A 14,184-nucleotide genomic window follows, 5' to 3' on the forward strand; every position below is an offset into this window, starting at 1 on the left:
AAGTGACATTTAAGGCGTACATTGGAGTATTTTGAGAACACTGGAGGAGTTAAATGTCATAGAGACGTATGATATTTAAGAAACCACCCACAGCACCCTAGTATCCACTCAAATCTAGTTTAATCTGCATTTGTTTGTCAACCACAGACTTTAGGAAACCATTTGTACTCTAGACTTGTAGTTTTATACCCCAAACTTTTTTTCTACCTCCATGTAGTAATGGACCTGATCTACTGGAAGGATATGGAGCGGACAGGGATGATGTTCACAGGGCTGGTGGTGGGACTGCTGGCTCTGTTCCAGCTGAGCATCATCACTGTGGTGTCCACTCTCTCCCTGGCCATCATCTGCTTCACCATCTCAGTCAGAATCTACTACAAACTGCTGCATGTGCTCCAGCTGGGAGATGGAGCACACCCCTTCCAGTGAGTCTCTTCTCTCTCCTCTTCAGTCTTCTCCAGTTTTAATTTACTTGATTCCAGATATTTTTGGAACATGTCCTCACCTTAGTGCAAATGGACCATGAACTGCGCATTTGGTTGTATTATGTGTGGGGGGGGGGGGGGGGGGGGGGGGGGGGGTCATCTATACCAGTGACATTTCCAATTTGGCAAGATGATTTTCTTTATTTAAACATTATATCAAACAAGGACTATCTTCAAGTGATGTGCATTCTCAAGCTAAAACAATATTGTGTAATATGATGGGGTTTAACCGTGCCTTTTGAACAGTTACAGGGTTAACAGTCTAGTTTAAATTGACATTACAAGCCTTTAGTGATGGGGGGTAAACGCATTACAAGTAACATGACTTACAGTAAGTAATCGGATTACTTCTTTCAAATGACTAGTAAAGTAATGCATTACTTTTAAATTTACAACACAATATCTGAGGTTATTTTTCAAATAAGTAATGCAGGCTACTTTGTTTTCCCATGTATTGACTGACAGCTCTCCTGTCCCTTGTTGAGAGATATCAGGAGTAGGAGGCAGAGGCATCGTGTGCGCCGTTTAAACATAATGGTTATTGTAGGTCTAGACTAAATGTGAGCATGTTATTACTCATCTAATCGGATTCAGTATTCCTCAAAATTAGGGCTGCACGATTAATCGCAATTTCCATGTAATCGCACTTAAACCAATTTGGCTTAATGCAATTTTGAAATCGCTAATGCTGCGATTATTTGTCATGCGCAGTTTGTCATTGATGAACGGCTCGTAAACGCTGCTCCATCTGAAAGCACTGTGAATTTGAGTCACTTATAACGTGCATTTGAAAAAGCAACACGTGTCAAACATCTTTCCAAACATGAGAAACATTTATGAGCCTCTTGTCCAATAAAAGACAACATTTAATAACATGCTTTTAATCCAAACTCACTTCATAACGATAGTTGAGCATCCTTATGTGAGATGATGTGCCGCCTTACACAGAATAAGGCAGTCGTGTGTTTATTAGTCATGTTTAATCAATCAAAGCATTTCAATCTTCTGTTTATTCAGCTACAGCGATGATGCCCGATAGTGATTTCCTGTTATTATGCTGGGTATATTTGGCATGCCTGCGTGAGAGCGCCCTCTGGCGTTCAGATGGAGCAGCATTTACTACCGATCAGCCGTGCTGCACTGACAAGCTGCGCATAAAATAATCGCAGCCTTTACCAAATCGTGTGCGGTTGAAACACAAACATCACGTTTGTGTTTCATTTTTTTGTTTTGAAAGGTTTATTTGAGCTGCGCCCTCTACTGTACACGCGTGAATTTGCATCTCCTTCAGCCTGAGACTTATTCATTTCACTTTTGGTGTGAATGGGCCTTTACATTTGCCAAAAATATAACTTTTTTTCATGTTATTAAAAAACAAACCAGCAAGTCCAGCCCAGGTGAGAAAAAGTAACGCAACATTACTTTACTTTCCATAAAAAGTAACGCAATTAGTTACTTTTAAGGGAGTAAAGCAAGATTGTAACGCATTACTTTTAAAACTATTAAAATATAAAAATATATACAATTTTCCCCAACACCACAAACCTTGTGTTCAAAGATCATGATACTGCTAGGTGCTTATTAGGAAAAGAGTTTAATGCTAATATTTGATTATTTGAAAAGCGATATAGAATTCTGGTAACCGGGTTGAAATTTTAAGATTGTTCCCTACTGATAAAATAAAGTAAAATATACTAATATACTAGTTTACTTTACCTGTAAAAAGAAGAGACATTTAGAATTTTTTTTGATTGCATGTCACTTGTGATCAAGTTGTAATTTTGTTCAAAATGTTATCTAATTGTGTATATTTAGGATATATAACATGCTAGCTATGAGATTAGCCTTAGAATAGAAAAAAGACATTTTATTACAAAATGTATAAAAGGTAGTTTCCACCACAGAATACTATATTAAACACAGTATATGAAATGTGATGGAAATTGCACGGTGGTGGAAATATTTCAGAGTTTCAGAAAAAAATTACAGTTTTTTTTCAGTGATGCGTGTGTTCATTATTAGACATCATTAGAAGACAAAATGGTTTCACTTTATTTTGATGGTCACTTTTGAACATTCTGTTGATTATAAGTAACTCTGCAACTGCATGTCAACTAACTCTCATTAGAGTATTAGTAGACTGTCTGCTTAATATCTGCTAACTCTTTATTGTGATGATCCTCCAACAGATATTCTATTGACTATAAGAAACTTTGCAACAACATGTCAACTTATTCTAAGCCTACCAGTCTTACTCTATTAATACTCTACTGTCTAGTAGTTAGTTAGTAGACATGAAGGTGCAACTTACTTCAACAGAATGTGTTCATCCCATCATCCCCAGGGACCATCAAAATAAAGTGAAACCATTTTGTCTTCTAATGATGTCTAATAATGAACACATACACAGAAGAATACTGTAATTTTTTTCTGAAACTCAAAAATATGTCGTCCACCGTGCAATTTCCATCACCTTTCATATACATATTACCGATAAATTAGATGAATGAACTAATGAGAGTGTGAAATGATTATTTTCATTGGGACAAAAGAGCAACTTTTGATTTTGAAGAAGAAACTATGGGCTCTACTTTGGATAAATGCATCTTCTTGATGCCAAAAATAACTACATTTAATATCTGTGTTTTCAATGTGTGTACGGCTATGTCTCTGTATGCATTGGTGTGCTGCAGGTCATATCTAGACTTGGACATCAGTTTAAGTGGGGAAGAGGCTCAACACTACGTGCAGAGGGCCATTGTGCTGTCCTGCTCGGCCGTGGACACACTGAGGAACCTCATCTTTGTGGGAAACCTCTTCAACTCACTCAAGGTACGGCCTGGGAATTGATGGTCTCGTGTAAAATTCATTTGTCTATATCCTGAATCTGTGTGATACAACAATGATATTCCACAGTCATGACAACGAGTCATCACTCTCTTAGTATTTTAATGGAGTTTTTTTTTCCTTCTCTCTCTGTGACAGAACATCTCTCTTTCAGAAAGATTCACATGTCTAGTTTTGTGCTCTGTAGTGCCTGTCATAAGAGATTATTTTCATATCTTCTTCTCTTGTCCGCTTCTATTTATTACATTTTCCTTTTATCTTTTTTGGTCTCATCTTATATTCAGTACCTTTTTTTCATCCTCCTGAGAAAACCCTTAGAAACATATTTTAATGAGAAACGCCACTGACATTTTTTTTTATTGTATCATATTTCATAGGAATGTGTTTTCTTTCTTTTTTTACTTGTAGTGTCTCCCGAACAGGAAGAAACCCCCAAAAAATGATTGCGTGTTCATTTACATGAAAAGAAAAAACGAATTATACATCAAATGCTAATTATAATTACAAAATAGCATACCTAATTGTTTCTCTTTCCATGAAATTAATAAATCCAGAGATGTTGTCAAGACAACTGTCGCAATTAAAAAAGGTCCTCTACGGTGAACAAAAATGAATGTTCATTATTTCAGGCCTCTCAGCTGTGCACTTAACAGCTGTCACTCTAAATACACTCAAGATTTACCACATGAAAATCTTCTGACAGTGTTTTGGGGTGTATTTCCAGGCACGTGTGACCTATATCTTGACATGAAGTGTCTCCCGGACATTATGGCACAGAATTACAGAATACATGATAATATTCTGCATTTTGAGAGATAATTATGGATTATAAATTGTTATTGTGTTTTTTTTTTGTTTTATGCCTGAAGGCTATATTGCTACAGTAAAGCAAAGCAGTAATGAAACATTAAATAAAGTAAATCTATTGAGTTATACAGTAACACTGATGTGTATATCATATCTCATATATTTAAGTGTTGGAACAATTTGATGAGTAATGTTTGAGATCTTTGACATTTGATTGCAGACTTTAGTATCTTGCCAATCTGAGCGCAGTTTGAGACATTGTTGAGATCTCTTCTGATTCTAGCAGAGACACATATGAGATTACTTGGGTCTTTTGCTCATGTGGAAAAAAGAAAGAAAAGGATCATCTCAATGATCAAATAGGTTAAAAAAAACTCCATCTGTTGCTGGCAGATATGAATGGTTCCCTTCTTGCCGGTCCTATCCAATTAAAGCATTTTTCTTCCTCTTTTTAACATTTAAATACCGGCATTCACCTCGTCATCTTCGACTACGTTCTAGCAGCACAGGTGGCACAACATTCACCCTCCTCCTCCCTAGCTCCACCTGTCTATTTCCGCTTTATATTCTGCTTTTATGTTCCTACTTTCACTATTAACACAATCCGAATAAGTCTGGTTTTCATGTTATTTTTATATTTTCTATTACAATTTAATCATAAATCGCTGATGATTTAGTATATATTGGAGGACCAGTCCTATAAAAGTCACGTCTAAACTGATAAATTAGACAGCCTAGGACTGCAGAGTCTTCAGCTGAAACTCTTTAACAGTCCTCAAGTTTCGGGGTGTCACAGAGTCACAGGTTGACCTGTGTGGTATGTGACATGGGACACATGTGGTCTTATGTAGTATGAGACGAGAGGATACAAGAGGGTCTTGTCCTGAGTGCGGTTTCCAGTTTCAGACTTGGTGACTAGAGACTCCTGACTGAGAGATATAAGAGGAAACATTTTCTCTACAGGCCAGAAGCCCAGTGTTAGATAACAGTTTCACAATCATCACGTCTTGCAGTGGATGCGTGTTTTGATAGAATGCTGAGGTGTCTTGTAGAATCAGATTTGTATACACAAACATTTAGGAATTGAGTCATGAAATGTTTGTTGTTATCCCCAGTTCTTGTTGCTGATGTATCTGGTCACGTTCCTGGGAAACCTCTGCAATGGCCTTACCTTGCTCATCATCGGTACGGACTTTACTTTCCAACTTTTATAATAGTTATGCTGTGTAACTTGCAGTCAGCAGTTATTCTATGACTTACACAGTGGCCTCAAAAACATTTCAACACTTTTGTATTACATTACATAAACTATGAACCTTACACTAAAGATTGACAACCAAAATACTTTTTTCTCTTAATTTTGAACAGTATGAGAACAGAATAAAAACGCCTATGGGAGTGGAAAGTTCTGCAGGTGATCTACTGACAATGTGCAAATTAAAGAACACAGATGCAGCACCTAATTTACATAATGACCAACTCAGTCTACCAAGAGCAGCACAACTATTGCAGCCACGTCAAGCACGAATTGAGTTAAGACATGCTTTCTTTCTGTGTAAATTGACTACCGCAAAATGTTGTGTGATTCATTTAAATACTCTCCTCCCATAAATTGTGCATCTGAAAGCGAAACTACAAATGCATGCAATAAGGTCAGAAGCAAAAATAACTGTCCATGCCTTTTCATCGAATCTTTAGAAAGTCCTGACAGTAGTTTTTTAATGCCAAAAGAGGGTTTGTGCTGACTCAAGCTGTTAGTAGTAAATCTGGCCATATATATATATATATATATATTTTTTTTTTTTTTAACATGTACAAAGTGATATTTCACACAGTGAAATATTAGCGCTGAAAAGGCGTGGACACAGTCATTTTTGTGGCTGATCCTTTCAGATGCAAAATTTATGGGAGGAGAGTATTTAAATGAATCATGCAAGGTGATTAAGCTTTGCGCTAGTCAATTAACTTGGAAATCCAGAGTTCTCGCGAGAGCACAAGTTGAATTTTCTCAGCGAGTTTGCTCTGGCGTCGAGTAATGATGCTCATTAAAGCAGCGCTCAGTAGTTTCGGGATTTCTTCGCTGTATTCTCGCTTTTTGCACGCATGTTTCTCTCTAGAGCTCCCCCCACAGCTTCGGAATAGATATTTGACAACACTGTTGTAAAAACTTGTTGGCGATTCTCAGACACCAGAGGCTAGTAGATCAACGACATCAAAGCAGATGGGACATTCTTTAAAACGTCTTCTTCATTCGGGTTCGAATAGCGTGAGGGAGCGCAATAATGACAGCATTTTAGCAGATTTCTTTTGGCCGTAAAGCAATTGTTTACATCGCGAGACCTGATATCACGCGAGACTTCCTGACGTCGCGGCCGGCAGCCCGCCGGCTCAAAGTTGCAAGTGCGGATTTTCCGCTCACGGGCACCAGGGGGGTGCGAAACGACCACCATTCAACCCGAAATAAGTAATATAACCATTCCAATGACTCCGAAGCTGTTCAGTTAAGGTCAAAAAGTTACTTAGATCACCTTTAAATATGCCCTTGTATCCGAGCTGCACCAATCACATCGGGTTATCTGATATAGGCGGGCCAGAGGCGAGCTAAACAGATGACGACAGCGCTGTGACGTCGAAGTCATTAGTAAACATTGTAAGATGGCTATGGATGAACACCAGTTGTTTGAAACGGCTTTGGCCGCTACAATGAACGAGTTAGACTTGGCTTTTTATCTAAAACAGGAACAGAAGACGGCGCTCGAATCGTTCCTTTGCAAGAAGGACGTTTTTGCTGTTTTGCCGACCGGATACGGCAAGAATCTAATCTACCAGTTAGCTCCGCTGGTAGCGAAGCGTATGGGGCTTGTTGTGATTGGTCGTAGTGTTATCCAATTGCGTGCAGTGAGATTTTCAAATGCATGCTTGGTGCCGCCCCTCGAGCTGGCCGATTTTCATTAGTCAATGCCAGACCATTAATCTTTCAGATTTAGGTCTGGATTTCCAGGCTACTAGTCAATGGTATTTGTGCCATTATTTACCACCCCAAAAAAGCTATGTCTAAAACCAGACGTTAATCTCTTGGTAGATTGTGTTGGTCATTCACGCACAGAACTTTCCACATCCATCGGCGCTTTTTTTGGAATTGTGCTCTCACGCTAATTTGCCATGTTTGATAAATCTGGCCCTAAATGTGTTCTGAGGTCACTGTATATCCTCGGTCCTGTAATTTGGAATGTGATACCCGGAAAGTTGGGCATATACAGTATTAGTGGTGCTTTATGAGAAGTTAATGCTAAATGCTTTTCTAACTAGTTATCTTGTCATCATGTGGTGTCCAGGTGTGATTGCTGTCTTCTCTGTCCCTCTGTTTTACACAAGGCACCAGGTAACACAATCTCTGTGGGCTACAACAACAGTGGCATCTCATGCATATTCATGTATTTCTTTGTATACTTTAGTTCATATTCTAATAAGCCTGTATATAATTCCATATGGCCACCTTTTACCTGAGCAAGAAACTTTTAGAGAATTACTACAAATTCAAATGAGCACAGGGTTAAGCTGTGCTGTTATTGACTGCCACAACAACAGCAATAAACGCAAGAATTATAAGGAATGATGGCTTATGATGGCCGAAATAAAACAATATATTGACTTCTAAAGACACTTTTTGTAATGTTTATTAATATAGTGGCTAGGCCTGTCATAATCATGAATTTTGTGGAATTGTATATAATATAATAATAAAATAGGTCCACATAATTTACTTTAATGCTGTGAAAATGTATATAATATAATTAAATGATATTTTTTTAATTGATAGACAGCCCTAGTGTTAACACATCTATTGCAGCTCATGTCACTCTCTTCTTTTTCAGGACAAAGTGGACAGCTGCTTTGTAGCAGTACTAGCCCGTATTGACAACATAAAGGACTTGTGAGTATAGCGCCATCTACTGTATATTTGTGTAGTTTCTTGGCTAGATCTGATTTCCATCAACCAAAATCTATGATAGAGCACAAATGAGACTATACTTCAATTGTATTTTTGTCTGTTGAACAGCCTTCATCGCCTGGTCCAGGGTGGCGGACCACCCCCGGATCCCACCCCTGGTGGAGCTAAACCCAAAGCCCATTGAGACATCTCACAGAGGATGAGGAACTGCACGCAGTCACTCAAAAATGTCTTAATTAGCAGTTTGTGCTCAGAGTCCCACCTCTGCAGCATTGGGGGAGGGACTAATAACACAGGGCCTTAAAATACGGTTTAAGGGAGGGAGGACCATGCAAAGAACAATCTTGGATGAAAATGGAATCAAAGGCTTTGGAATTTTAAGAAGTTAAAGACATGTTTTCATTTCCACATTTTAGTGTGAGTGTGAGTGTATGAATGAAAGACAGATCGCTAAGATACTTGAGCCACCCATACAATAACGGAGAGTTATCTGAACAAACATGGATGACTTCAGTGAAGTAACAGCAGTGAAAATGCGAATCAGAGCTTTTTGAATGCAGATTGACTGCAGTTCGGCTAGCAGGAACATAACGCAGGACCAGTTTCCAGATGGGGTTTTTACTTCTTACAGTCTCAAAATCGCTTTGTGTGTGTGTATATGTGTATGTGTGGGCAGCTTAAGCCTGTTAAAGTACCTAAGAGCTATTAAAACCACAATGTTCTTTTCTTTTCCAATGTTTTGTTTGCTTGGTGTTATTTGAGTATAGGTTTGATTCCATGTCAAATCACTCTTTCCACTGTCACAGGGTTTGCTGTATTAAAGATACAAAGATGATGAAACAATATTTAATAAACACAAAGTGCAAGACTACACAATCCACATAACGTTATCACAAGACAAAGGACTGAGGTATGCCCGGTACAAATTGTACGAATTTGGGCTGTCCCAGACAAAAGATGACCAATCGTGGCGATTTCTGTGGTCGTGGCTCCTAAACGGTTGTCGTACGTCGTACAGTGAGAGGTTCAAGGTTCATGGCCGTTATCACTGTCTTCGGACCAAAGATAGCCTGCGATAATTTTCTGACAGTGTCAGAAATGGAGCATGATCATCTCACAGTGTGTTTGCTGCCAACGACCTACGTCTACTAACTAGCCAATAAAAATGTGTCATGAAATGTCGTATTGATCAATGCGACATGGCGCTAAAACTTAAAACTTACCTCAAGCTCCATTTGCAAAATTGGCCTCTTTTCCCTAGCAATGACCGTGTCCTTATTCTCTTTCGCTTCCTCCTCTTTTTTTCAGCGCTCATAAAAACGTCTCGGTTACAGATGTAACCTTAGCTCCCTGAAGAGTGAACGAGACGTTGCGTCGAAACACTGTGGGAACGCCTCTGCGTGATTGCGCCGTGAAGCACGTATGAAATCAGTCCAATGGCAAAATGCTGTGGGAACCGCCATAGGAGCAAGTGTCCGTCCGTGTGAAATCTAAGCGCACACTAAGTCGAAAGCACCTGCGCCCCTGTGGAGTGGAGCCAAGGTCAAAGTCATAAAATCTCAGGAATGTGTGTGGCGAGGACCAGTCTGCCATATCCCAAACATCTTGGAGGGAAACTCCTGACAATAATGCTTTAGTAGCAGCCATACTCCAAGTAGAGTGGGCCCGTACAGCCAAAAGAGAAGGCTGACCGGCCGGCTCATAAACAAGTGAGATGGCCTCGACCACCCACTTGCTCATCCTCTGCTTAGGATGACCCAAAGCAAATGAACAGTTGTTCAGACTTTCTCCACAGGGCAGCTCTGTGAATATAAGCATCTAAGGCCCTGATTGGGCAGAGCAGATTTAGTTTCTCTTGGTCTTGCATCCGGAAAGGGAGGAGGATAGAAGTACAGCCTGCAGTACAAAAGGTCTTACAGTATTAGTAGGAACCTTAGGAACATAGGTTTAGGTTTAGGATGAAGAAAGGCCTTTACCATACTAGGTGCAAATTCCAAGCACGACGGAGAAACCGAGAGGGCTTGGATGTCTCCAATTCTCTTGAGAGACGAGATAGCTAGGAGAAAAATAGTTTTCAGCTTTAGAACCTTCTCAGAAACTTCCTCAATAGGCTTTCTAATACTATGACTCCTTTGAAGGGAGTCAAAGAAAGGCCTTCTAATACTATGGCCAGGTCCCAGGCTGGCACTCTCGTGCGGACAGGTCTCAGCCTCAAAGTGGCACGAAGGAAACGGGTAACTAGAGGGTGTCTCCCCAAAGACACACACCTCCCAAAGGAGTCTGGTAAGCAGCTAAGGCCGCCACATACACCTTTATTGTGGAGGAGGATAACCCTATGGAGAATCACTCCTGCAGGAATTCCATTACAACACCCACTGGGCAGTTAACTGGGTCCAACTGGTGACTTCCGCACCATGAAGTGAATAATTTCCACTTCAAGGCATAGGTGGAGTTTCCTCATGGATGGACCACTGGAGTGGAGGATGGTCTCAACATGAGAGACCTGAACTTATGAGCTAGGCCCCCTCAGAGGCCAAGCCCACAGTTTGCACAATTCTGGGCGGGGGTGAAGGATTGACCCACTCGCTGGATAGAGAAGGTCCTTCCTGGTCGGAATCTCTAGAGGAGAGCCGTCGAGGAGAGACACTAGGTCTGAAAACCATACTCAGGCCGACCAAAACGGGGCTACTAGTAGAAGGTGGACCCTGTCCCGGCGAACTCTCTTCAGAACTCCCGGGAGCAGAACTATCGAGGGAAAAGCATACAGAAGTAGCCTCGGCCATCTCTGTACCATAGCGTCCAGCCCTAGAGGAGCTGGATAAGTGAGGGAGAACCATAGTGGACATTGAGATGTTTCTAGAGATCCAAACAGGTCTACTTCTGCTCGACCAAAGTTTTCCCAAAGGAGCTCCACCACCTCGAGGTTTCAGGGCCTTAAACACGGCCAGCATTTCCAAACAATGTATATGCCACGAGAGATGACGGTTCCACCACAAACCTTGAACCGAGGAGACCACTCATGATCGCCCCCCAATCCCTGAGGGATGCAACCGTTGTTAGCGTGACGCGATGACAAAGAGCCCCCAGCACAGGTCCTTGGGAAAGGAACCAGGGTTTTTCCACGAGACTAAGGCACGAGGGCATCGCCGCATGACCTTGATCATACGAAGCAGATTTCCCCTCTGAGAGAATCCCTTGGTTTTGAGCAACCTCTGTAGCGGGGCCCACTGTAATTTTAAGTATAATATTGAATTACACAATACAGTTAAAATTATAATCAAGCAGCCTACTTTACATGTGCTTTTGTATGTTTGTCAACACATCAGAATTGGTGTACTTCTTTAAAGCATGCTAAAAAATGATTGAAAAAACGATTTAAAATGTACATTAAAAAGTAAAACTTTTAAGACATTAATTCAACACTTAAGTGTGTTAATAAACAGTCATGAAAGTGTCTCTTTAAGTACTCTTAAGTGGCCTTAATAATATTATATTATCAGCAAATACCATTAATAAAAAAAAAAAAAAAGAGGCCTACTTTTAAGATTTAAAGTACTCTACAAGTGCACAATCAGTACAATGAAGCACTGGAAGTTTGGGCAGAGCATCAACTGAATAGCAACATGCTAACTTGTTAAACAGAAAACTTTGCACAGACAAGCAGCATACATTCTCTTAAGAAAATTTGAAAATTGTTTTTATATATATTAAAGGTAACCTCTAATAGCTGGAAGAGTGGATGCCTTGAATCTATTATTGTCTGATGAAGTCATAAAAGAATAAAAGGTGGAAACTGCTAATGGCCTTCTAGTACAATGGTACATTTTACAATGATGGTCAGCAATACTATCTACATAATGCCCTCCCTTATCTTCATTCTAAATAACATCAGGAAGCATTTAAAGGTCTGTCACAGGCCTGAGTGGATGCTGATAGTAGGCCCTACTTCCTTTTTATGTGTTGTAATTTCACTTTCCACCTTTCTTTTTTTTATATATATTTTTTTATATTGAGAACTTTCTTATAGGCCAAAAAAATTGGAAGTGAAACGCACAAAGCGGGATTGAGATTCTTCATGCAGTTACATTGAAAGGGCAACTGAGGCTTTCATACTTAAAATAAAATAAAAAAACGCCATAAAAGTATGACTTACCATATGACTTATGTGCAATATTAGCTTGTTGCAAGAACATAAAACACATTTCGTGGTTATGTAATGTTTTTTTGTTATCAGACATTAGGTTATAAGGTGTGATTTCAGACACATATGATTCATTTAGCATTGATTTACAAGCAGAATCTTTTTTTTTTTTTTTTATACAAAAAATATTCCTCTGAATAAATGTAGCTCTGATTTGATAACAGTTTCCCTTTATCGCTTAACCCAAACAAGTTATAATGGAATCAGATTAGAACATAAGCACTTATGGAGTTTGTTCAGATGTGAAGGTCACTGCTGACTGTGCTTTCCTAAGACCCCTGCCTTTCATATGGCCATAAAAACCTTTTCAAAGCTTATCACAGGATAATAGGCTAAACCTTAAAGTGTAATGAGACCATTTATCCTGTAGATATATGAAGCCTTAACTGGACAAAAAATCAATTTCCATCTCCAAATTAAATTATGTCATTACAATGCTATTGGTATTATTTTAGTAAAGCATAGGCTATACATTAAATAGCATAAATATAATGTCATGAAACTAAAATAAATAATAAAAATGACTTAATGACTTAATGACTGATTTGTCAGTTATTTGGCATTAGGCTACATGCATTTCTCAAAGTAAAATAGCTCATGTTGACCACTAGCTGGCAGAAAAGATCAGTTTAAACCCATTCACCAATAGGAGAGTAATGGGATCAGTCAAATGTAATAAAGGCATATTATTATTAAACTCTGCTACTAAATTTTAATACCAATTATCATTAAATTGTGCTGTAAATGTTAATTGCACATTTTACATTTACAAGTATACATAGTTATATTTTATGTTTTTAGGATTTTTATTTTATTTTATTGTGTTAGCCATTTATACACAGTCATAATCATAAATGGGTTTACTGACATATAAAACTTCATTGCACATTTTCCTCTGAATTTATATTAAGAAGAAAATGCATTAAACAAATATTCAATATTACATTCTACCAAAAAATATAAAGCTCCGAAACTAACTTTCAGTTAAATGTGTATGGTTGCTTGCTTGCTTAAGTCGATACGAAATGCACTGGCATTGTAGCAAAATTGAGAAAGTGTCATAGGCTAAACCAGTGGCAAAACTTTTTTTTTCTTTTTTTTACAGTGTCTGTTACACGTTACATGTAGTTACTATAGTAATTATGGTACTATAAATTATGCTTACTTACATGGAACTAACCCTAACCCTAAACCTAATCCTAACCCTATAGTACATGTAGTTAAATATTAGTACTCAGTATTTAAACTTATAATTACACTGTAACACTGACACCTTAAAATAAAGGGTAACACTTTGTTACGTGAAGTTACTATTGTAATAACTATATGATAACAATAGTAATTATAGTAACTACAGTAATAACTATGCATAATTACATGCAACTAAACCAAACCTAACCCTATAGAAAGTACATGTTTATTACTCAGTACTTAAATGTATAATTTCAGTGTAACAAAGACACCTTAAAATAAAGTGTTACCAAATAAAGTGTAACCAAAACTGTAAATGTACTCAGAAAATCAAGAACCAATAGCCTATTTATGTCTTTTTAACGCACACTTGCCATTGTTTCTAGTGAGACAAGCGTCATGAATAGGCTGTGGTCAAGCATCCATGTGAAGAGGGAGGAGCTAGTCAAACGAAATCTGACTATAAAAGCTGCCTCTTTCACTCTCAGCTGTTAAAGTGTGTGAGACGTCCGTGATCTTTCGTGGAGATACTGAGTTATTTGGACTTATGAAACTGACGGTTTATGTGCGCAGCAGCGGATCAAGCGCATTTACGCAGTGCTCATAGCGCCCAGTTGTTGAGAAAGTGCCCTTATTGATGTGTTTTTCTCGGGTCACTCCATCAGGAGTGTGCGATCCACCTGCGGTCCGGTCGAGCAGCG

The 14,184-nt window shown here is 38.9% G+C and overlaps 2 protein-coding genes across 4 annotated transcripts in view; both read left to right on the plus strand.

Annotated features, from left to right (window-relative positions):
- rtn2a (reticulon 2a) overlaps positions 1–8,971 on the plus strand; it is a 35,339-nt gene extending 26,368 nt beyond the window's left edge. For all 3 annotated transcript variants that reach the window (XM_084418921.1, XM_084418920.1, XM_084418922.1), the window contains 6 exons: positions 218–425; positions 3,179–3,317; positions 5,255–5,324; positions 7,475–7,521; positions 8,015–8,073; positions 8,200–8,971. In XM_084418921.1, the coding sequence (XP_084275047.1) occupies positions 218–425; positions 3,179–3,317; positions 5,255–5,324; positions 7,475–7,521; positions 8,015–8,073; positions 8,200–8,275 (599 nt within the window). In that variant the 3' untranslated portion in view covers positions 8,276–8,971. The remainder of the gene's footprint in view (positions 1–217; positions 426–3,178; positions 3,318–5,254; positions 5,325–7,474; positions 7,522–8,014; positions 8,074–8,199) is intronic.
- A 4,998-nt stretch (positions 8,972–13,969) lies between these two features.
- The window catches only part of rhoub (ras homolog family member Ub), a 5,952-nt gene continuing 5,737 nt past the window's right edge, over positions 13,970–14,184 (plus strand). Inside the window, exon 1 of the mRNA XM_084418924.1 lies at positions 13,970–14,184. This exon is cut by the window's right edge and continues 212 nt beyond it. The gene's annotated coding sequence lies outside the window, so the exon portion shown is untranslated.

Source organism: Rutilus rutilus, assembly GCF_951802725.1.
Source record: "Rutilus rutilus genome assembly, chromosome: 9".
Classification (NCBI taxonomy): domain Eukaryota; kingdom Metazoa; phylum Chordata; class Actinopteri; order Cypriniformes; family Leuciscidae; genus Rutilus; species Rutilus rutilus.